General features: G+C 43.7%; 1 protein-coding gene across 2 annotated transcripts in view; it reads right to left on the bottom strand.

The window, feature by feature from the left end:
- LOC133350306 (ATP-binding cassette sub-family C member 8-like) overlaps positions 1-23,731 on the bottom strand; it is a 98,202-nt gene that overhangs the window by 48,380 nt on the left and 26,091 nt on the right. For both annotated transcript variants that reach the window (XM_061564510.1, XM_061564509.1), the window contains exons 11-24: positions 23,231-23,393; positions 21,117-21,157; positions 19,016-19,164; positions 17,331-17,436; positions 15,795-15,908; positions 15,356-15,431; positions 14,765-14,870; positions 13,703-13,801; positions 12,200-12,284; positions 10,930-11,010; positions 9,076-9,213; positions 4,819-4,944; positions 3,676-3,781; positions 955-1,205 (exon numbers count right to left, since the gene is read on the bottom strand). In XM_061564510.1, coding sequence (XP_061420494.1) covers positions 955-1,205; positions 3,676-3,781; positions 4,819-4,944; positions 9,076-9,213; positions 10,930-11,010; positions 12,200-12,284; positions 13,703-13,801; positions 14,765-14,870; positions 15,356-15,431; positions 15,795-15,908; positions 17,331-17,436; positions 19,016-19,164; positions 21,117-21,157; positions 23,231-23,393 — 1,641 coding nt within the window. The remainder of the gene's footprint in view (positions 1-954; positions 1,206-3,675; positions 3,782-4,818; positions 4,945-9,075; positions 9,214-10,929; positions 11,011-12,199; positions 12,285-13,702; positions 13,802-14,764; positions 14,871-15,355; positions 15,432-15,794; positions 15,909-17,330; positions 17,437-19,015; positions 19,165-21,116; positions 21,158-23,230; positions 23,394-23,731) is intronic.

Here is a 23,731-nt window from a genome sequence, read left to right as displayed (position 1 = left end):
CTCTACATGGGACCTGAGTTCTACTCATGACCTCAGCTCGGCATGAGACCTCTAACTCTACATGGGACCTCGGCTCTACATGGGACCTGAGTTCTACTCATGACCTCAGCTCGGCATGAGACCTCTAACTCTACATGGGACCTCGGCTCTACATGGGACCTGAGTTCTACTCATGACCTCAGCTCGGCATGAGACCTCTAACTCTAAATAGGACCTCGGCTCTACATGGGACCTGAGTTCTACTCATGACCTCAGCTTGGCATGAGACCTCTACCTCTACATGTGACCTCGGCTCTAGATGGGACCTGAGTTCTACTCATGACCTCAGCTCGGCATGAGACCTCTAACTCTAAATAGGACCTCGGCTCTACATGGGACCTGAGTTCTACTCATGACCTCAGCTCGGCATGAGACCTCTACCTCTACATGTGACCTCGGCTCTAGATGGGACCTGAGTTCTACCCATGACCTCAGCTCGGTATGAGACCTCTACCTCTACATGGGACCTCGGCTCTACATGGGACCTGAGTTCTACTCATGACCTCAGCTCGGCATGAGACCTCTATCTCTACATGGGACCTCGGCTCTAGATGGGACCTGAGTTCTACTCATGACCTCAGCTCGGCATGAGACCTCTACCTCTACATGGGACCTCGGCTCTACATGGGACCTGAGTTCTACCCATGACCTCAGCTCGGCATGAGACCTCTACCTCTACATGGGACCTCGGCTCTAGATGGGACCTGAGTTCTACTCATGACCTCAGCTCGGCATGAGACCTCTACCTCTACATGGGACCTCGGCTCTAGATGGGACCTGAGTTCTACTCATGACCTCAGCTCGGCATGAGACCTCTACCTCTACATGGGACCTCGGCTCTACATGGGACCTGAGTTCTACTCATGACCTCTACCTCTACATGGGACCTCAGTTCTACAGCCGCCGCGTCGGCACCTCGGGTAGCAGGTCACTGGTGCAGCTGTGGTTCTGAGCTGTGACATTGAGGGCGCGGCTGGTCCACACGGCGAGCCAGAAGTCTGGCGCGGCCATGGAGACGTGCTTGCAAAGCTGAGACAGGACGATGAGCAGCAGCAGGGGCCACCCGCTGGCCGCCAGGTATGACCGCCACTCGCCCAGAGGCAGTCCCGGCAGCTGGCGATTAGTGGCCGTCTCCCGGGCCTGCGTGTGTACTTCCAGCTCCTCCTCTGTGTGTGCATTACATGCCACGGCAAGCGTCTTACACAACATACAACACCAGCATCGCAGCAGCAGCAGCATCGTTACCACCACTATTATTACCGTGATCGCAATCGTTACCATCATCATGAATTTCAGTTGAATGAAAAGGTAAATTGCTTGCTTGTGCCACTTCTCACAGATGGGCTTCTATTAGAGGGATCTCGAGAGAGCCTTTCTCAAGAGGGTATTTGGCCTATTCTTCCAAGCTGGCCAAACGTCTTGCATGAGGTGGGAGTATTAGCCACACGCAACCTGATGTTTGACTGAGTGCGGTGTGCTCGTGTATACTGGTGGGTGGACAGAGGTGGGATTTAATAACCTTGGCCATTATTTAAATGGTACATCGAATCGAACTGGTGACCTCTGGATTGCAAGTCGTGTGTGCTAACCATTACACTCACTGTCTCAGTATCCTTCACTATATGTGCATATACGATTGTTGACAGCTCACATGCTCTGAGTTAATGCTCTTTATTCATCAAGAAAATCCTCAGGGTAGTCTCAAGATTGTGTTTCTGCAGAGTGTTGCTTTGGGATGTTTGGCCAATTCTAGTAATTAGTGTTTGGCACATGGGAGCGAACTGAATTACCCACATAAATCCTAGCATACTAGGAAGTAAGACTCAAACCTTTGCACAGATGGAGTCCAACTCACTGCCATTTCCCAGTGATTGTGAAGTCCAGTGACTTTGGGATAAAATGCACGATCTACCAAACCTTGCTTCCAAATTGCTGAATGACTTTGGTGTCTGAAAACGGTTCATTACATTATTAAATATACAATAACCGTTGCGCTATATTGTACTTATAATACACTGGTCAACAAAAAAAAAAATTCTGGCCTGGACTTTTGCAGCTGTTCTAGACTAATTTCAGGGTGCTGATTCCAAATCTGATCTCAGATTTGCTCTATCACATCTCATTTTTATGCTATCGGCATACCCCATTTTCATTGATTTTACCCGAAATTAACTCTGTCACTTATGATTGCAAGTTGTTGCGAGTCAGTGACTGCTTTCGTGTTAAAATATGGTGCTGTATTTTTAGGATAGTGTTTTTATAATATCATTTAATGTTGATATCCACATTTAATTAATATTTTTCTTCTGCAGTTTTTATTGAAAATGCAATATTCGATATCTCAAAAACCTGATGTGAATCAGCACCCCAAAATTACCTTAAAACCGTTGGAATACCTTATTCCAGAAAAAGTGTGTTGACCAGTGATATACATACAATAACAAAACATCACTTTTCATATTTTTGCGGTGTCAAAGTCATTTGGCTTTCATCTTTTGTGCATGAAACTGCTACGATTATTTTTTTTAAGTCGGTTAGGGTTTTTAAATAGAATGCAAGTTTGAGTCTGCAGAAAAATATCATAAAATGTGAAATTGAAGCCAAAGCTATCAACACTGAACTGGAATCGCTACTATCCAATGTGGAAGGCAATAATAAATCGTGATGTGTGGAATTCGCTTAAACATATTCTAGACCTTCTGTGTCGACAGCGTGACCTATTGCTTAAGTGACCGTTGTCGTCATAGCTGATGAGAACAAAACTGTGGTGATGGAACTAAGGTTGGGCGGAAGCAATAGAAGTGTCCATCCCTGCAGAATGAAGCGGAGTGCATGTGCACTCCTTTGAAGTAAATGGCCTCGGTTATACGCACGGCAGAACATGTGAAGTCATTGTTAAGTCAAACACTCGCTTGTTATGAGTGGTTCAAAAACAATTTGTAGGGGGTTGTGTTAACTCTGCCTCTGAACAAAAATCATGATATGCTGTGGCAGCCAGACCAACAAACAAACACAAACACACACACACACCCTGCCCCCCCATTCACCATCTGTGCCGAGCACAGTGTCACAATATTAGAGATATAAAAGCCGTTAGAACGTTTTCCTCTCGCGAAATTGGGAAACTTTTTCCCACACTGCAGTTGGCTGCATCTAGTTAAAGGGCGACAACTCTGCCTTTATGAAGATTTATGCTCCAAATTACTTGTGTTCAACGCCCTAAAAACGTTCAAAACAACTCTCTGCGGCATCTGCGCGTCTGGTTGCCCTTTCTAAATGCAGCCAAGTAGGAGAATCTCGTGTCAGATGACAAATCACACGCACAATTCTTAGGACAAACCCACACGGATACTTGCCCCTGCGAAATATCACATGAATGGCCATCAGATCTGAGCAAGCGGGAGTGGTGCACAAGACAGCGCGATCCGTGTTACCGTCACACACCAACCACTGCAGGTTTAAACGAAACACACATTTGCATTTTCATGAATGTGCAGCACTTCACCTGGAGCCAAGTTCAGGACAAAACAAAAGCCACAATTAATGGAGCTGGCCTTTTACCCTCGCATATGAAAATGAGACACTTTATAGTTTGGCCTTGTGCAGGACTCATGACAAGGTGGCAGGCAATATTACCGTTTTCTTCATCCTCAAACGACGTTTTTACGAGCACTTCTTTGGAGTACATCGCACGCCGAAGGTTCTTTCGCTCCAAAACTGTTCTGCTCTGAATAATAGTCTCCTGGGAAAGATATCAAAAGGCACTATCAATATGGGCCATCATTGGGAAAAATCCAACTCAGTTCAGTGTGCAAAATTACAATGCACTTCAGAGCCGAGCGCTTTGAATCGTTCACATTTACTCTGCCGCTTTCACAGTGCCCTTGGCAGACCTTTATTGCACAAGCAGAGTGGGTGTGATTTTCTTGCAAGAGTGGACTGTCTGGCTCGTCTTGCTGGGGTATGTGATGATGGGTCGACATTGCCAACATCCAGGCTTTTTTTCGATTTAAAGCTTTCGTGACTGCAGGGATTCATATTCTTGGTTCTTTCGGTAAAGTCACGTAGAAGGGAAATAATAAAATAATAAAAATAAAACACAATAATAAAAATTAAACACGGCTGCTTGCGTTGTGGCCGAAACGTCGTGAGAATTTAATTTTATAGTGTTTAAATTTTTATTATTTTATTATTTCCCTTCTACGTGACTTTACCGAAAGAACCAAGAAGATAACGTCCAGGCCGTTTGAGCAAATTCTCTAAGCGAGCAGCTGCTCAGGCCAGCACGGCGTACGCGCGGCAGGCCCTGCAGCTGGAAATCTTTTTCCGCCCAATGCGATATTTACAGATTGCACTCGGAACTCATGTAAGGCTAAGTAGACATTTGGTCTGGGAATGTGGTCCAGCACCGATGAGGATATATTCACCACCGACAGGGAAATTGAACTGGGATGGTCCGTTTTGAGTGCAGGGAAGTGAGCAGACACGTCCACACACGATAATTGTTTTTTTTACCCTTCTATCTGGCAACAAAACTGACACCTTTTTTTACAAGGAGTCATGTTTGCATAGACCACAATACCTGCAGTCATAATGCAAACAAAAAACATAACTCTGATAATGTGCACTGTCCTTGAAGTTGATTGGTCCACACCCGAGACAGCTTTCCTTAGAGCCTAGTCTCACATGGGTTGGACCAGATGACCGCAAAAGGCGCAAAACCAATCATCATATTTTTTACTGGCAAATGAAGTTCCAATGGTGTAAACGTCCACACACCTTCTGTAGCTCCTCGTCCTGCTTATTCATGAGCTCCTTCCACATCTCGTAGAGCTCAGGGTCTGACGTCTGGATGTCCTTGAGGGTGCCTTCCCTCTGCACCGTCCCGTCCTTCATCGCAACGATCTGGAATGACAGAAACAAATACGTACGCAAGAACACCTCTGTGTTGTTCCTTGTTCGTTATTGACACCGCCCTAAAAGGAAAACAATACATATTTCTGCTTTATCTATATAATAGAAAAAGTGTTGGGGTAATTACCCTTGTTCGTAGCAGAGAGATAGATATATTTAGTAACAGACAAACTCTTCCAAAATCAAATATGCATGCATTAAGTTATTGGATAATCGTATCAATAGATCCATTATTAGTCTCCCTCATCGTTTTTCCGTTGTACTTGAGTATGGATTGCTTGAACAGATGCCACAACTAACAATTCTGTTTATGTACAACTAACGGAATTGGAATCTTAATCTCACCCGGAGCACCCATTAAGTCAATACAGCCTACATTGTGCATCTGGCATTTGGCTGCCAACATTACAACCGGGGGTCACTACTGACGATGCGCTCCCCAAATTTCACCAGGCTCACTGTTCATGAACTCTTGGAAGTGCTTGCACAAAGGATAGTAACATCTCATCCTGTGTTCTTTGGAATCTGAAAAAAGGTGCTGGGCACACTACTCCTTGTTGTGCTACCGGTGCCTGCTAACAGGCTCGATAAAAACATGAAGCATTCAATAATTCCGTACAAATCAATACTTTTGTGAAAATTAAGAAAAATAGAGAAATTGGTTCGCATTTCTTGCAAGCACACGGCGAGTTTACATTTAATAATGATTAAACAATCATAACTGTTTGGCGAGTTACATTTAGACTTTTACCCTTTGTGCTCTGCTTCCACAAACTTCTCTGGATCAAACTGCTGCAGGGAAATATGACACTTACACACATTGCGAATCCATGTAACTCACTATGACAGAAATACCAATTCAGATTCATTTTACGTATGTAATTGCTGCATTATAATTTTCATTCATTGTCTTTTCCCCACATTTATTCCGATTGTGCTTTCAGTGCCATGTCATGGCCTCTTTCGCCTGTTTCCTGCCCATCTGCCATCACGGCATTCACTCTGGATCAACATGCCACGCCAGGATGTGTTAGCAGAGTCACCGTGGCATGGAGGAGTGGCTCTCATAGTCAACAAGGAACCCATCCCTCGTGGATGACACCGCGTTCTGGCAGTCCTACTTTTGATCAAGTGTTCCCAAACTGGCCAAGGTTTCCTATGCGCAACAAGCCTGCTAAGGTGGGGCTTACACGACAACCTGAACTGTAGCTGTGGTGCAAGATAGACGGTGAGACACATTGTTGAAAACATTATTGTCTGATAACCAAGCTTAGTGGCACCGCATTATGCAAATGATAAATTTGCCGCCTGGCCCGGCACAAATGCACACGTGACAAAACAAAGAAGTGCCATGTAATGACAAGAATACTCATTCAGAACTCTTGCCGAGATGTGGATCACAATGTGTGCAAAAATATCCCGTGAAAGGTAATATCAAAATTACTTCTGAGATATGTTTAAGTGACCTTGATTACTCTAGGGGTGTTGCACTTTCCCAAGAACCCTGCGAAAGTATTGTTTGTTACATGGCAGTAAAGCCAAAACATATATGTTGAAATTGCTGAATTTCATGAAAGCCAAACTTAATATACGGGATGTTTGTGCAGTTATTGGTGACAGGCTGAGATCATCAACGTGCTTGGACGTGGGCGATGACACAGCCATCTGCTTCACGAGTGGAAGATCAGGGATGTTACCCCAAATGGGACTGGAGCCATGAGTCCCAGACCATGGAGCATATCGGATCAACCTGCCCACTGAGATTTGTTGCTGCAGACACTTACACATAGCATCCACACCTCCGATTATCACGGTTGGCTACGTACATACATCTCAGAAAGCCATTGAGTGGATCGCCAAACTAGATGTCCCATTGTAAGCTTTTCCCAACATACGAAAGAAGAAGACTTGCAAACCCAGATTGTAAGACAGAATGTCAGTCGTGCTGGCCCAGTGCTCGGACCCCTTAGCCATCCGGCCACTATGCATTATACATTTGTAATAAAGGTCGTTGAGGTGACTTCTGGAATCCGGTCTTTTATTCAACTTTGCATTACAGCTTTCCTTCACGCTGCTGACAGACAGCGTGAGAGGGACAGATAGAGAGAGAGAAACACAGCCACGTGGCAACCCGGAGCCCCGCTCCCGCGTGGCCCCCTTCCTCTGTTCGTTCCCGTTCTGACCACGTGTCATACGTCTCCACCCCTATTTAATACCCGGGTCACGTGGTACGTTTCCACCAATCCTGGTTAGCCTCTATGGAATATTCCAGAGGCTCCCGGGACCACGCCCCTGACTCGTCTCCCCATTGGCTGTGGCTAAAGCAAGCAGAACCAATCCTCTACAACCAGCTGTCACCTTTCCATTATGTCAGGGCCACGCCCCTAGGCTTCCTCCCATTGGCTATGAACCAGGACCGGCAGAGCCAATCGTCATGACGAGTTGTAATCCGTCAACGATCCGGTTATAACCTCACATTACACATTTCTGAAAGCAAAATAACAACACATACTAATTTTCAGCTTTGTCAATTCACTCCAGGAAGAAGGGTTTTCCATGCCATAATGGTCATGGGGGTTATCTGAGCATACTTCACCTAACCTGTCAGCAAAGATTGGTGAATTAGTTGGATTGGTTGCCATACCATTCACTACTGTTCGCTATGGCCGGGTATTAAGACAGGTTGCTGGGTTTAGATAGCAGTGTATAAACCAGTTACAAAAATAAAATTTAATGCATGATAAGCTTGCCCATGGTTTGCCTGATCGAATCTCATTAGCACTAATGAACGAGTAATGAGCCTTTCATGTGAATATTGTCTTGAGCTGTAATTAGAATATGAGCTTACCTTAATACAGGGTTTGAGATGACTGCCTGCAATATTAGGGGGGAAAAAACCCTATGCATCTCCTGCACTGAATATACCCACACTCGCCATATTGTTTGACACCTTAACCTAATTAAATATATCAGAAACAAATTGGAGTAAAATTATGCACATTATTGATAATAATTTAATTTCTTGCAAAGAAAATGATTATTGTATCTGTATATTTGCGTCCATTGTTAATTTTGTTTTACTTACTAAACAAATGATTAACGATCAATTATACTTTGTTCCTGTTCAGAGACTGCTGGATAATTGATTGACTTGCTATACTGACTGTTTGATGATGGATGACTGAATCACTGATTGCAGGATCTCTGCCTGCTTCACTGTTTGATTGATTGAACTGAGTGAATAAGTGAGCAAGTGAGAATTCGGATTGCCACCTCGGAAAAAAACTCGGACATATCATAGAAAGATGAATATTTCACAATTCTGGAAGGGGGAATGACAGCATGCAAATGCATTGTTTTTAGTGTATTCCGAGGTTTATTTCAGCCAGAACAATGAGAACGCTGTTCTGGGAATTATTTTGCTACATGACATCCATCTTGTATTTTATTGTCCTCGTGATACTGATAACATGTGTGTCGGATTATAGGAACACAGCGAACAGTAATACAGGATTAAATGGATGGGCGTACCATGAATGATAGTGGTCGCTCTTTACGCCAACAATCCCTCCTCTAAATCAGCCTAGCAGGGTCACATAATTAGGAATTAAGCCCTGTGCGTGTGACTATACAATTGCCAAAACATTGGACGAGAATATTCCGAGAAGACTCTACGTGTGAGCCTGGATGGCTGGCTCCAAAACAAGTAAACCCGTAAAAACAAAGTTTTTCACTATAAATCCTTTATATGCGTGGCGGCTAGAGTCCTCTCGTCCTCTGGCTTGAGATGGCTGCCACCTATGGGTCAGATGATTGTCTGCCAGTATTAAGCAATTGGTAATTAAATCTTTAATTTGTTTTCCCTAAACAGTGTAAAATTTTGGAAATTTTTTTTCACGAAAATTAATTGTCTCGCACAACGAGTCTGTGTGGAAAATGTCAGCTCGATTGGATCACGGGAAGTGGGTTAAAAAACGACCGAAAGATTTGCACGGTCGTAAGCAAGCAAGCAAGCACGCAAGCAAGCAAGCAAGCGAACTTAATATAAAGGATTTAAAAAGAGGACATCCTGGGAAAACCAGAACAGGTGGTAGCCCTGACGTGAAGGCTGGGGGCACTCACCCAGTCTGCGTGAGTGAGGTACTGCAGCTTGTGCGTCACCAGCACGACCGTGCGCGTGTCGTTGTGCAGTAGGCCCAGGATGCCGCTGTGCATCAGATGGTCACTGAGGTGGATGTCCAGGGCTGTGAACGGGTCGTCCTGACATCACCAGCAACAAGAAGAAGAATTACAAACCTTCACATGCGGTAACGCGGTGGACAGGACAAACATTTTGGGGTGGGCGATTGTGTTGAGGACAAAGGACACGAAGCTGTGGTTGGGCTATACTTTCCACATTTCTATGGCAGGACTTAGTCACATATAATTAAACCAGAGCAGACTTTACGCAAAAAGGTGTCGATATGATTGCTTCCATAGAAATAAAGGGTTGAGCCAACCCTTGATTTGGAATTGAACTTTGTAATGTTACGTTACCACTGTGCCACCAAGCTTGGCAATTACTTTGTATCAACGTGCATAATGCAGAATGTTATGAACAAACACTGATGTGTGAGAAGGCACGTTGCATCACAGCAGAATAAATCAATCACATTGGAAATAATACAAGCTCCGTGTAACGGCATAATCTTTATTTACTCACACTCGCTGTAACAGGTATGTGAGCAGTGGTATGAATGATCTCTATATTATGGGACACGCGGACTAAACAGATTTGGATCAATCTCAGTGTTGAATCAAGCCGCTAATATTGATGTGTTGTTCCCAAAGCCTTTTTAAGGTTCATATCTCTGAGTGAAAATGGGACCTATATGAATGACTATCAAGTTGTCAGTATGAATGTTTAACAGCGTTACCAATGTTGCTAAATATCAACATTTAAATAAAAATATATACTCTTTACAAAAACAAGTGCACAGGTAAAACACGTAGGATGGGTTGCCTGCATTATTGCAGACATAGGAAAACATGCATCTAATTTTCTCCTGGCAGGGTATGTAATAATTGTAGGATGCAAGCTGTAGTTAGAGGATAATTTTATCTCTCATTCAATATTCAGTTGAGCCATTATATCTGGCTCAATGCATCTCTTTGAATGCATCGTACCATTATTAATGCTCTTGCTTTTACTTCTGTTAATGCAGCTGTTCCTACTGTTGTTAAATAAGGCCTCTGTCCAACATTGTCATTCATTGTATTCGCATTGCTCTCTCTACAACCAATAACAAGACATTTTTGCCCCAATTTGTCAGACTAATTTTGGCTCATTAAAACTAACATGCGAATATTCTCTCAGAAAAATGTACGTTATAGGGACCGCATGGCTGCTGTTGCTTGTATTCCAATGGTTTTACCACCACAGCTGCGGGTTGCTGAATATTCCACACTCTTCCATCTGATTAGAGGTGGGTTTATTTCTGTGTCATTTTAATATTTTTGAAAATGAGCAATTTGCATCAGCCTACGATTGCACAAATGCTGCACGTTTGCATCATCAATACACGCCACAATAGTGTGTTTAAATCCGCTATTTAGTGTGTGCCACGCATTAAATACATAAAGCTTTCTAGAATGTATTTTAGCCGATTCTTCCACGCTGGAAAGATGCCTTGGAAGAGGTGGCAATTACCCACATTTTACCCAATCACAAGTGACCTGCTGATTGACTACTGCCGGGTGGAAAGAGGAATTCAAGAAACTTCCAAATTTTTCGAGTGCCGCGATGGGAGATTTAACCAGCAACCTCTGGAATACAAAGTCCAGTGCAATATCCATTGTACCACGGGGACATATCCCCATCCATTCATTCGGTCAATACCACGTGTTTAATCCAACCCTTTAAGTGGACACCGTGTGTCCTCGTTTTAAAGTCATGTCCCATCCTGGCACGTCTGTCCTCGGAATGTGTTTTCTCACCAGGAACACAACGTTCGTTTGTTGGTACAAAGCCCGAGCCACGCTGATCCGTTGTCTCTGCCCGGCACTCAAGTTGATCCCCTGCAGGCACAACATGAACTGAGTGACCCAGCACTATGCCCCCCCGCCCCCCCCCCCCACACAAGCAACACAACCGAGGAGTATCATCCCCTCATTTGCATGGGTTTTCTCCAGGCATGCTCGTTTCCACTCACATGCAAATATAATAATTGCAATAAGGGCCTTTGGTTATCCAGGAAAGCCCTACTGAGTCTCAATAAATATTTTTAGGAGAGTCCTGCATTGGAATGAAGTCTTGATGTATGGGTAAAAATTTAAATACCCAGAGAGAAAAAAACCAATACCAAAGGGAATAACACTCCAATTTGCAGGCACAGGTGGATTTAATCCATTTGCGGATCTGTCATCTCCTGGCCACCTTTGCAGCCCAGCGAGTTTGGAAGCTTCACAAATCTGTGCGATCCACGAAGTGCTGGGTTACTGACGTGCACTATCATAACCCGGTTGGAAACATACTCTTAGGTTTTTTCGGTAAAGTCACGTAGGTAAAACTTTTTAAATTAATAAAAGTAAAATAAAACAAAAAAAAAAATTCACGACGTTTCGGAGGCAACACAAGCCTCCGTCTTCAGGCTTGTGTTGCCTCCGAAACGTCGTGAATTTTTTTAATTTGTTTTATTTTACTTTTATTAATTAATTTTTTTTACCTACGTGACTTTACCGAAAAAAACCTAAGAGTATGAATCCTTGCAGTCACGAAAGCTTCAAATCTACGGTTGGAAACACATTACGATCAGGACCCTCCTTAGCAAGAGCTTTCAAACTAAGCGAGGCTTTCCTAAATAACCAGGAAAAAAATATAACCTATCCAATCAACAGAGGTTGTAAGATGTAATTGCCTAATTTGCGCACGTTTAATTGAATGGTATATAAACTCAATTAGCACTACCCACCAGCAGCATCGCTATCAACAGCAGCACCAACAGCACAACCACTATTCCTGGCGTCAGCAACATCACCAGCACATACAATCCACTCAACTTTGAACATCGACCAACCATGTATTTATCAGTATAATTCAGAGGTATCCGCTACGGTCTATATAATCACGGAAATTGTAACTTTCAACAAAGAGTTAGAGGCGATATCGAACAGGCGCTTGGGACAGCCCTGTTTTTGTTGTCGTTAAATGTCTCATGATCTCGTGTTGTTACATTGAATCTGTTTTGTCAATCAATTTTCAACTGACCTTCTCTCCAATATGGGTCCGGTCCCCTTGGGGCAGGATGTCAATGTCAGGCTGAAGCGAGCACGTGTTGATCACTGCTTTGTACCTGCACGGCATTGGAAATGGTTAAGACCTCTCGGGAATCCGTCACTCATTTATAAACCCCACATTGTCAGCTGCATTGATCACCGTATCCACGATTCTAAATTAAGAGGCTTCCGGTTCCCTTGGTGACAGCGCAAATGATTGCCCATGCAGGAATATGGAGTGGCGGTCTATAATTTGTTGGTAATACATATCAGATGACGCCCACAATCCACATGTTTAATCGAGGAAAATTACTAATCCGTTGAATTGGTCACAGCCTCGTCGAGATGTTCCGTGGGAAATGGTTCCAGCTATTTACCATTCGCAATAAAATTCTAAACAGCTTCTACTGTGTGTCCAATTAGCGTGGTTGGCCACATACGGTAATGATAAAATTAAACATACATACTTCGGTGACCGACCTCATGCCTTTACTAAAGGGGGTTATATAGTGGGTATTTGTTTCAAATATTTCAATGCATTTGTAATCATAATGTATTATAATACATTTCACAGCTGTGACACTACCTCAATGTCTCTCAATGTCTATTACTAAACGAATAATGCATGTATCGAATCATATGTGAAAGAATCAATGTTTTTAGATTTGTACTGTTAATGCTGTATGGGATGGGTGCACGTAAACCCTGTAGACAATAGAGGCACGACCATTCACAATGTAACAAAATAAGAATCGATTTTTGAATTGCATTGAGACCTAAACTCTCAATAATTCATCACATTGCTTGGGTGGGGTGAAGCGTTTCACCCAGGGATTAATTTCAGATAGAGTTGACCAGGGCTGAGTTCTGGAATATATTTTCCTGCCCTCCACTGCCCTTGGCTATCAGGCAAGCCAGGACCCTGGGGAGGCAGGGGGGGGGGTTAGAGGGCCCTGGAAAATATTCCATGATAAATTATTCCTTGGTTCCACCACTTTTCCACATTGCTCAGAATGTGAAGGGATAAGATGTTTACGGCCGTCCGTGTATTGCTTATCAGTTTTCTCTTTCTAATGGTGCCAAAAGCCTCCACTGGATTGACACGGCATGCATCCAGAGCACATCTAAAGTAGTTTTCATTACAGTGTTCACTTCATCATAGACTACATCTCACAAAAATCAACGCTTCACCACAATTGCAGATAAATAGATAAAATATCCATATACGTATCAGCCGCGTACTGATGAGAAGTGCCATTTTTCTGTTATACCATAGTCTCAGCTCCACTACCGCTTGTGAAAGAGAACTTAGCAGTGCAATGTGATAAGCAATGAGATCATCATCATCATCAGCCATGGTCAATCCACTGTTGGATGATGTCCTCCCCAAGCTGCTGGCATCTCTCACGATCCTGCGACAAAATAATGTCCTTAATCCACGAAGCAATGAGAGTTACAGCTCGATGGAGACGTAATGAGGTGAACAAAGTTGAACCTTTCTTCATCGAAGGGGCTCCCAAAGGTGATGTTCTCCAGCACGTTGGAGTTTAGGATCCAGGGTTTTTGAGCTGCGTATGCCACGGAACCTCGTCGCCTGCCAAATGCGAGGTGCAACACCAAGCGGGAACAATCGCCGTCAATCAGGAGGCATGCGACATGATTAGAACAGTGCGTGTTGGCTATCGGGATGAACTGTGGAAGAGAAATAATAAAAAAACTATGCTCACGTTTGAGAATTTTTCGAACATTTTACAAAATGTTGAGGCTCTCTCTTCGCACTTGACGAAATGTACAGAGTATTTTTTGTGTTTACACTTTGCCAACAATGTTGATTATAATAGCAAGCATGATAAATAAGAAATGCAATAATCAAATTAAATAATGTAAAAATTGATTAATAAAATAATGGCATGTCGATGAACTGTGACAAAATGTACTGAATATTAAGTGAAAAAAATGCAATGCCTTTATATATATGCAATGTAATTATATGTAAAGCACTTCATCAATCCACTGCCGGATGAAGGCCTCTCCATGCCGTGCCGGTCATGGCGGTTGTTTCACACCATCTATCACCACACTGGCCAGTGTGGCTTGTAAAGGGTGATGCCGAGGGCTGGTTTCAGATATTACTCGCCACCGATGTTAGCCACGGCCGGGAGTCAAACTCATTTACTTGATACAGCAAGCGTGCTGTGACGGTTCCACCTGAAGACGGAAGCTTGTGTTGCCTCCGAAATGTCGTGATTTTTATTTTATTTTTTATTTTACTTATATTAATTTTAATATTTTTTTACCTACGTGACTTTACCGAAAAACCCTAAGAATATGAATCCTTGCAGTAACAAAAGCTTCAAATCTAGAATCAGGGTGACAGGGTTCATAATTCATCGCGCAAACCTGTTGCGCCAGCGCTGATCTCCAATGCCTCTATATTTTTTCTGTACTTCAAATAGGCTGCAAGAGACAGCATGTTGTATGCAGCTAAGCTCGTACAATGACAAAGCTAAACAGAATTACAATCAACCCACGGGAGAGCTGCTCGGCACGGCCTGACCTGTTCCAGTAGACCGAGCCGCTGACAAGATGCATCTCTCCCAGCGTCGCACTCAGCAGGGACGACTTCCCACATCCAATCTGACCCACGACCATTGTGAGCTGCCCTGTGCAGACCAGGATAGGCATAAACATTCATGGATGTGTTCGTCTTCCCATTGCTTACATTGCTGCATGACAACGGGGTGCACGCACAAAGTCAACCTCAGCGAAACCCCAGCCTAGTGTAGATATTTTGTGTGTGGTTGACTTGTACAGAATGGGTAAACAAGAGATGAATGTGGTTTCAGAAAAGAATGATGGAAAAAAGAAGCCATTCTGATATCATGAAACGTTCGAACAAAATATTGTATCTTTGCTTTGAGAATCGGTAATGCAGTAAAAGTGTTCAATAATCGGCAGCCTGCTGCTTACACTGGTAGGATTGGCAATGCTTGGGATGATACATACACACACACAATGTGATTGTAGGACAGCATCACCGTAATAGCCGCTACTAAGAGTCAACGGCGTGACCACATTAGCGATAAACTGCAAGCTTACATTCAGATTATAAAATAATGATTATCAAAGGGTCACTCGTAAAACCGACCGTGTGGAATACAAATGTTGATGTCGGTGAGGAGGGCTGGCTCGCTGGACGCCCACGTAAACACCCCAGCGGTCACCTGCAGCACCACCGACAGCAAGTTAGGCTTCACCACGTGCTCCACGCAAACCCAACACATGGCACGGCTCAACAATACACTTCGGAAAAGCTGTTGGATATTGTTCGTTACATTTTTACCTTATTTTATTTCAGCTTCGTCTCAATGTTAACTGTGGTTTTTTTGCCTTTCCCATAGAATTATAAAAAGAATCATGATTGTGCCATCGGTATCATGTCATGACACCGACTATTCGGATTTCTCCCACAGAAGAGCGCAACCCTTCGCGTTCGAGATTGGCCCACGGAGACACCCGACCACCGCGTTCAATCGTTAATTCACCCCACAAACTGTGAAGTTCTGCTTCCAGGGCTTCTATGTCACCTTAATGGCAAAGTCCACTGATCCATCGGTGAATTCAAACTGCCTCCAGTCCTGTGGCTCGAAATCATCCCACACGGGCGTCTGCGGTTGCTTTCGATTCACCACCATCATTTGCTGTGGGAGAACACACAAGGGAGCCCTATTTGTGCAGCACGACTGACGATGCTGACGCTGCACACGGACACAGATCCATTCCCAGATGCGTTGTAGTTGGCCGTCGAGGAAATTAAACTTGCCTGAAACATTGAAAGCGCTGGTAAGCAAAACAATGTGTCCGATCCCTTAACGCTGCATTCCGTTGTGGAAAATAGCAAAAGGTTGTAGTAAAATTGTGTCCCTCGGAAAACATGATTTCCGTGTAGAATGTCTCAACAGACTAGACATAAATGCATATATATGCATACACGTATATTTATGCATTCATAAATGCATTCATAAATATACAATACATGTATGCACTCATCCAACATACCATTACCGTATATTGGGATATACAAGGCTCGCACTGTACGTTTATATTTGACATCACATATATATTGTTTACATAAACTACGCACATTTATCGACACAGCTGTAATGTTTTGCTCATGTAATTTCGAAGATTGTAGCGCAATTCCCCTTGTTTATGACTGGCAATCCTTTTCAGATGTAATATATGCAGTATATTTAAGATTACTCTTTGGTTCTTTCGGTAAAGTCACGTAGAAAATAAAATTAAACAATAAAAGACGACGTTTCGGTTGCAACACAAGCAATCATCGTCAGGTAAAAATGAATGATAAAACAGACACGGGAACAGCACAGGCAGACACACGTGCAGAGAGAGAGAGAGACACAAAGACACACCAAGCGAGACACACACCATTTAAGATGATCAAACATGTCAAAGTGAATTAATTAGCATGATCCAATCAAAGCAAAAGGTCAGAATAGCACAGCCTATATCTGTACTCTTTGTTTTTTTCGGTAAGGTCACGTAGGTAAAAAATTCAAATCAATTAAATCACGACGTTTCGGGCGCAACACAAGCGTCCTTCTTCAGGTGGGTACAACTTAGTGAAAGCACACCGCTTAAGTCTGATTTAATTTATTTAATTTTTTTACCTATGTGACTTTACCGAAAAAAACAAAGAGTATGAATCCTTGCAGTCACAAAAACTTCAAATCTAGAAGTATATATCAGAGCAGATGACTTGGAAAATCCATTCAGGGTATGCAAATAAAAATAGTTACATAATATTCCAATTACCACAAACATAGCTTACTAAGTTGGTAATAGGTTATTGATATACATGTATAAACGCTGTTTAACCTTCTAAGATGTAGATGGCGTTTCCATTTTAAATAATCAAAATAATTTGTAAAAATAAATAAATAAATGAAGGAGCAGCTGTGCAATGACAAGTTCAACCCCGCTGCTGTTGGCAGTGTAATGACCGCATTTGCATGAAGAAGAACGAGTGGACAGACCATGACGGGTATGAGGAATGGGCGTGTGAGGAAGCTCTCAACGCGTGCTAGTTAGACGTATCTCACCACCCCATCGGTGTTGCTACTTCTTTTTGGCCGAGGCTCCACGTCCATCGTGTTGGGTTCGTCACCAATTTCACTGGTGGCGAGGAACTCGGTCAGCTTTTGCATGCTGCATTGTGCACACAAAGACAAAGATCCCCCAGGTTAGCCTCAGCAGACTGTTGGGGCAGGTGCGGGTAGCGAGCACCTCTCTCACACACACAAACAAAGACCCCCCATATAGCCTTAACAGACTGTAGGGGCAAGTGCTGTTAGCGAGCACCTCTCTCACACACACACACAAACAAAGACAACGATCCCCCATATAGCCTTAACAGACTGTAGGGGCAAGTGCTGTTAGCGAGCACCTCTCTCACACACACAAACAAAGACCCCCCATATAGCCTTAACAGACTGTAGGGGCAAGTGCTGTTAGCGAGCACCTCTCTCACACACACAAACAAAGACCCCCCATATAGCCTTAACAGACTGTAGGGGCAAGTGCTGATAGCAAACACCTATGAGGGCCGGAATGGTACACGAGGGGGTGGGTGGCCAGCATCACGCCCGACCACCTTTGTCTCCCCAGTGGCGATGTTTACACACCGCACCAGGTACTCATTTGAGTCTGAGTCGACCTAGGGGAGGCCCAGGACTGGTTCAGATTATCGTCACCGGTGTTGGCCGTGAGCGGGAATCGAACGCGGATCACTGGGTTCAAAACGCAGCGCGCTAACCGCTACACTACCGCTCCCCACACACACACACATGTAGACACATAGACCTCCGATAAGCATAATTGGCTACATACGGAGCGAAATAAGTTCTACATACACATATATAGAGACATAAGGTGAATGTGCTTTATATTAATGAGCAACTGCAAACCCAATTTGAGCATGCGCGGGACACCTGTACAACAAGGGTTAAATTGGAATCCAAAGCGTATAGCACAAATGTGTGTGTACATTTACAGCCCTTCTGTGAATACACTGATGGATGAGGACCTCCTCACGAGCTGTGCGGGTCACAGCGGTTATTTGACCACACTTCACCACGTTGGTCGTATGTATGTATGCAGGAATGTTGAACTTCTTTCGCACCGTACGTAGGCAACCGTGCTAATAAGAGGTGCGGGTCAGACAGGGAGCACAGATGTGGGGGCATGGACGTACAGAACGACTGCTCAGCTCTGCGCTGTCCACAACATAGCAGGCCCCCCCCCTCCCACAGCTGCCTACAACACCTGTTTACAGCTTGGTGGTCACCCCATCTAAGTAGGATACAGGCCCCCGCCTGCTCAACTCTCTGGCTGATATGATCATAGGCATGAGGACAGTAAAAACAAAATGGTAAAGGTGAAGCCCTCCAATTTCTTGCTCACACCCCGTCTTGGAGGAAGGAAGGGGGCCTCCTCCTCTGGAGGGAGCTCTAGAGAGCCCCTCTTGAGGATATTTGTGCCTACTCTTCCACAATGGCCAAGCATTTTCGAATAGGTGGGAGTAGCCCCACTTTATCCAACCGCACAAGACCTGTCGATCAACTAACTGTGGTGTACCGCTGGTTGGACAGATGCAAGGGATATTACAAACACTTTCCAATAGTTTCAAATGCCACACCCGGGACATTAAATCTTGGTTTGTAGGTCCAGCGTGCTAACCATGACCACAGTAGCACCTGGTGTGTAGGATGCTGGTGTGGAAAGCCACCTGATGAGAGCTTTGACGGCAAAGCGTACGACGGTCGAGAGGAGGAAGAGGGGAGTGACGAGGATGTGGAAGAGAGCCAGCGACGCAAATGCCACCGCCGGTGACAAGGTTATGTCAGGCGAGCTCAAGTGCACGTAGGTCACGAATGTCTAGACGGTGAACAGCGACACAAACGCACGATGTAAAAAAGTGTTACATTAACGTTTGGCCGGGATCTGTAAAACAAACATAAATTCTTTAGTATCTCTGGCAAATTATAATAAGAATATTTTTTTATTAAACGCCTTTAATATGGAAATATCTCAAAGCTCCGGACAATAATTACATGAATATACAGTAATACTCCGGTTTACGTTGGGGATGCGTTCCTGAAAGGAATATCCAACGACGAATATCCAAACGACGTAAATCAAAGCGATTTACAGGGTAAGTGGAGGCGAAGGGTGAGGCAACGGACACGAGAAAGGACAGACGATGCTGTCAGCGACGTACGTGTGGGTTGAGGCCACGCAATCAGCTCGTGGTATCAACAGTGACGACATATTTGCAAAACTACGTAAAAAGGGGAAGACGTAAATCGGGGTATTACTGTAGTTGAAAATAACACTCTCAAGTATTGCTGAAAACGAATAGAAAAAAAAACAATGACTAAAATTGCTATATATATGGAATGCAAACTAATTACACAGCATGAAAGTCAGTAATAATAATTACACTCCAATCAAATTACAGGAAAAGCCAATTAATAAAAATAGGATGGCAGGTCTTTGGCTCAAGCTCCCCCCATCTTGAAAATTCTTCTTCATTTCACTCTGTGGATCACTTTCCTTCACGTCATCAAGCGGCATTTGAAGTAATCAAGCAGCTCCATGGTGCTCCCATGGGGAGGCATTCTCATAAATAAACTGACTGCCCAGTGCCGCAACTGCTAGAAACTAGCTCAAACATTTTAAAAGCCACGCACAAATGAATTACACTAATTTACCTATTTAAATACAATTAATTACATTTGTTGCTGCATGGGCAATCTTCCCCAAATCATAACAAGTTAAGACATGAAAATATAATGTATTGTGTTAATTCTGTCTGCATCCTTGGCATTTTTGCCGAATGGTTTCAATTTAGGGAGATGAGTTAAACGTGCATCCATTTTCCCACGGAACATATTTAATTGTATCTGTCAACTTTAGTGAGTTAAACTACTTTTTCTAAATGATCAGAATAAGAAAATGGCACATTTGATAAAACTTCTTTGAAATTATAAATGTGAATACAATAATGCAGATTTAAAAAAAATTGAGCAGATATGAAAATGGCAAACATGCCTTGTTGATTACATTTGGGTGACATTCACAAGTTGAGCCTGCAACTTTCTGCAACATTATCTCTTTTGCTACATTGCTCAGCAGGGCATCCATTTATTATCGCAACAGCCTTTCTTTATTGACAGTAAATGTTAATCGAATTTTCCATACGTCCGGATGTGAATAAATGTATCTAATCACTGCAATGATGGAGCAGGCTGTCCCACGAGGATAATAAGTGGATAGATGGCTCCGAAGTGCTCTCCTGGGGACACATTCTAATAAATAAACTGGCTGCTTAGTACTGCCACTGATGGGACAGCAGGCTCACAATGCACGGGGAACCACGCACGAACGTAGACAGCTCACCAATGTAACCAAACGCCTTTGGGTCATGACAACTACTGCCCAGCCTGTTACGTGGAAGTTGACCAATTCAAGATGCTGCGACCTCAATTTATAGCAAGGCGATTCAATGCCGACCTGTTAGGTGTTAGATGTGGACACACTCAGCAATGCCTGCTGGGGTAATCTAAAGAAAAAAACTAAACATTTCACCTTTGGTTTACTAACAAACAAGTAAGCTATGAGGCACAGGTCGCGTGGAATGAGGTTCAAATAAAACTCAATAATATAAGAGTCCTAAGTCCGACTGAGACTCCAACGCCGCAGTCGACTGCTCCGCGCATTCAGTGGTATACATACACACACACAGTACTTAATGAGTGACGGCTGTTGAAATCCATCATGAACAGTTATTTTGATTTTGCTCAAGCAGGAAACAGGAATGGACTCACCGCCATGACAGCCGCAATCGGTATGGCCGCGTTCATGAAGGCTGCATTCAATAAAACACAAACATAATTTAAGGTACTTCCTATATCCATAAAAGTAAGCATTGCACGTTAAAAAATTTAACCCTTAAAACAATACAAATATCACTAACAAATATACTTTGCTTCAATATCACATAAAACTGGTGGAATAAAATCATCATCATCATTGATGCTGCCATGCTGTAATGATTAGCAGACGGGACTTGCAATCCAGAGGTCACCAGTTCGATTAGATCTCCTTGGGCAGCAGTTTAAACATTTGGCAAATTTCTTTAATCCCTCCGCCATTGTCCACTCAGCAGTGTTTATGGGTACACCACAGTGAGTGAATCAGAAAGCAGTGGATGGTGGGACAAAGTGTGGGTAACTCCCACCACTTCCAAGACATTTGACCAGTGTGACAGAGTAGGCCAAAATACTCTCTACCCTCTAGAGGAGCTCACTTGAGCTTCTTGAAGTGGAAGCCTTTCTGCCAACATGGGTGTAAGAACACAATCACAGGGCTGCAATAATACTTTTACCACCATCATCATCACAATAATGTGTAGACCATGACTTTGGAAGTTTCTTGGTGCTCAGATATCTATGGCAAGCATGGAGAAATAAAATCAATAAAATACCACACATGGATGAGTGTCTGGTGCAGGCTCCAGTGATCTGAATCAACTGTGACAACTCCTTATTGTGCATTCATTTGAAAACCATGAATCATTCATTTGTCATTTACCAAATTTGAAAAGGAGGGATGATTGTAAAACCGTATGCTTGGAAACATTGAAATAAATCATAATACAGTAATGAAATGATTGTTTTTGTTTTATATTACTGTGCAGTAAATTGATTGAAGCCGTTCAGTATCTCTTAAGCACAAATTGCCCTCTGGCTTGTCTGAAACAAGCATTAGGTAAGGAATATTGTAATCGCAGCTTTCTTGAATCTTGTTATTACATTTGCATTTCGAGTTTTCCTGAAGTGACACGTTCAGTGAATTAACCATATGTGGGTCGAACAAAAGAAGATTGATTCCAAGACCTTCATTGGCGATTCCAAAGCCATATTTATTTACGAGCTGTCAACACAGCCTTGAAACAAACATTCATTGCCACTGGGGGTGGGAATAAACGACCAAGAGTCCAACCCATTCGTCAGCATTGGCCGCTCGATTGTCGGTACAGTGATTGGTCCAAAAAAAGTATGAATGATTCATTTATTCATCTTGTTCAGGCGCTTCATGTGTAATCAGGCAAAAGCCCATTGAGACAATGAATCCCTATTGCAGGGTGGACATGCGGTATGAATTCAACGGCATTCCTTTTTGTAAGGCACAAGGGTTGTTAGGTGGCGGCAGGGTTGGGGGAAATGGAGAGTGCAATCCTAGCAAAAAAACTCTATAAAACATGAGATAGTTTTTGCGAGTGAACAAAATTAGAATAATAAAACTACACTTGAATCACATGAATACCTACATTACGTTCATGAGAACCAGAGGACGCCAAAACCATTTGAGACTGGGGCGTCCCCTGGTCTAACACCGTTTGAGACGAGGCTCGAAAGAAAGCTGTCTCTGGTGTGGACCAATCAGTTTCAAAGACAATGCATATATTATCACAGTGTGTTTTTTGTTTGCATTCTGACCACAAGTATTGTGGTTAATGCAGACATGATTCCTTGTAAAAGGTTTCAGTTTGGTGTTTTAACATCTTAACACCTGTTTTGTTGCCAGAAAAAAGGGGGAAACCTATTCTCATATGTTGATCTTCTTTCGCAACGTACGCAGCCGACCGTGCTAATCGGAGGTGCGGGGGAAGAACAACAAACTAAACACAAAAAGCAGTTCTAAAGAAATGAGTTTTCAATCTAGATCTGAAAGTGCATTGCTCTAGTGGCTTTCTAATATCGGAAGGAAGAGCATTCCAGATGTTTGCATAAGTGCGCGATGCAGTGACCGCCTTTGTTCAATAGCTAGCCAAAAGCCACCTCGAAGATGATCGGAGTTCGCGTGATGGCTTATGCTCATTGACCCATGCCCTTGAGCCATGTGCCCTTGAGCCATGTGCCCCCCGTGCTCGTCTCACTGGACAGGGCGGTGTAGATGGCGAAGGTGGAGAGGCTGCGCAGCTCCTTGGAGCGCGTCTCCTCCACGGTGCTGCAGAACACCTGCTCCCAGGCGTACAGCTTCAGCAGCTTGATGCCGTGCACCAGCTCGCTCGTCTGCTTAATCCGCGAGCTGCTGTGCTCCTGCAATGCATCGCGCATACGCACAAAAGACAACGGTCCCCGATGCAGCCTTCAAAAGACTGTTGGGACAATCTCTGTCAGCGAGTAGGCGTGAAGGCCGGCATGGCACGAACAGGGGCATACACAATGGCTACCTTCATCTCGACAGCGCTGATGTTCCGACACTGCACCAGGTACTCATTTAAGGCTGAGTAGATCTAGGCGTGGCCCAGGACCAGTATAGATTGCACTTGCCGTTGATGTTAGCCGTGGCCGGGAATTGAACCTAGGTGGTGGCAGTTCATAGAGCAGTGCGCTAACCACTACGTTAACATTCCACCCATCACGCACAAAGACAT

The sequence above is a fragment of the Lethenteron reissneri genome, chromosome 33, assembly GCF_015708825.2.
Source record: "Lethenteron reissneri isolate LAM-NWPU_2019-01 chromosome 33, ASM1570882v1, whole genome shotgun sequence".
Taxonomy (NCBI): Eukaryota; Metazoa; Chordata; class Hyperoartia; order Petromyzontiformes; family Petromyzontidae; genus Lethenteron; species Lethenteron reissneri.
The sequence above is the reverse complement of the archived record's forward strand: the minus strand, read 5'-3'. Positions and strand labels throughout refer to the sequence as shown.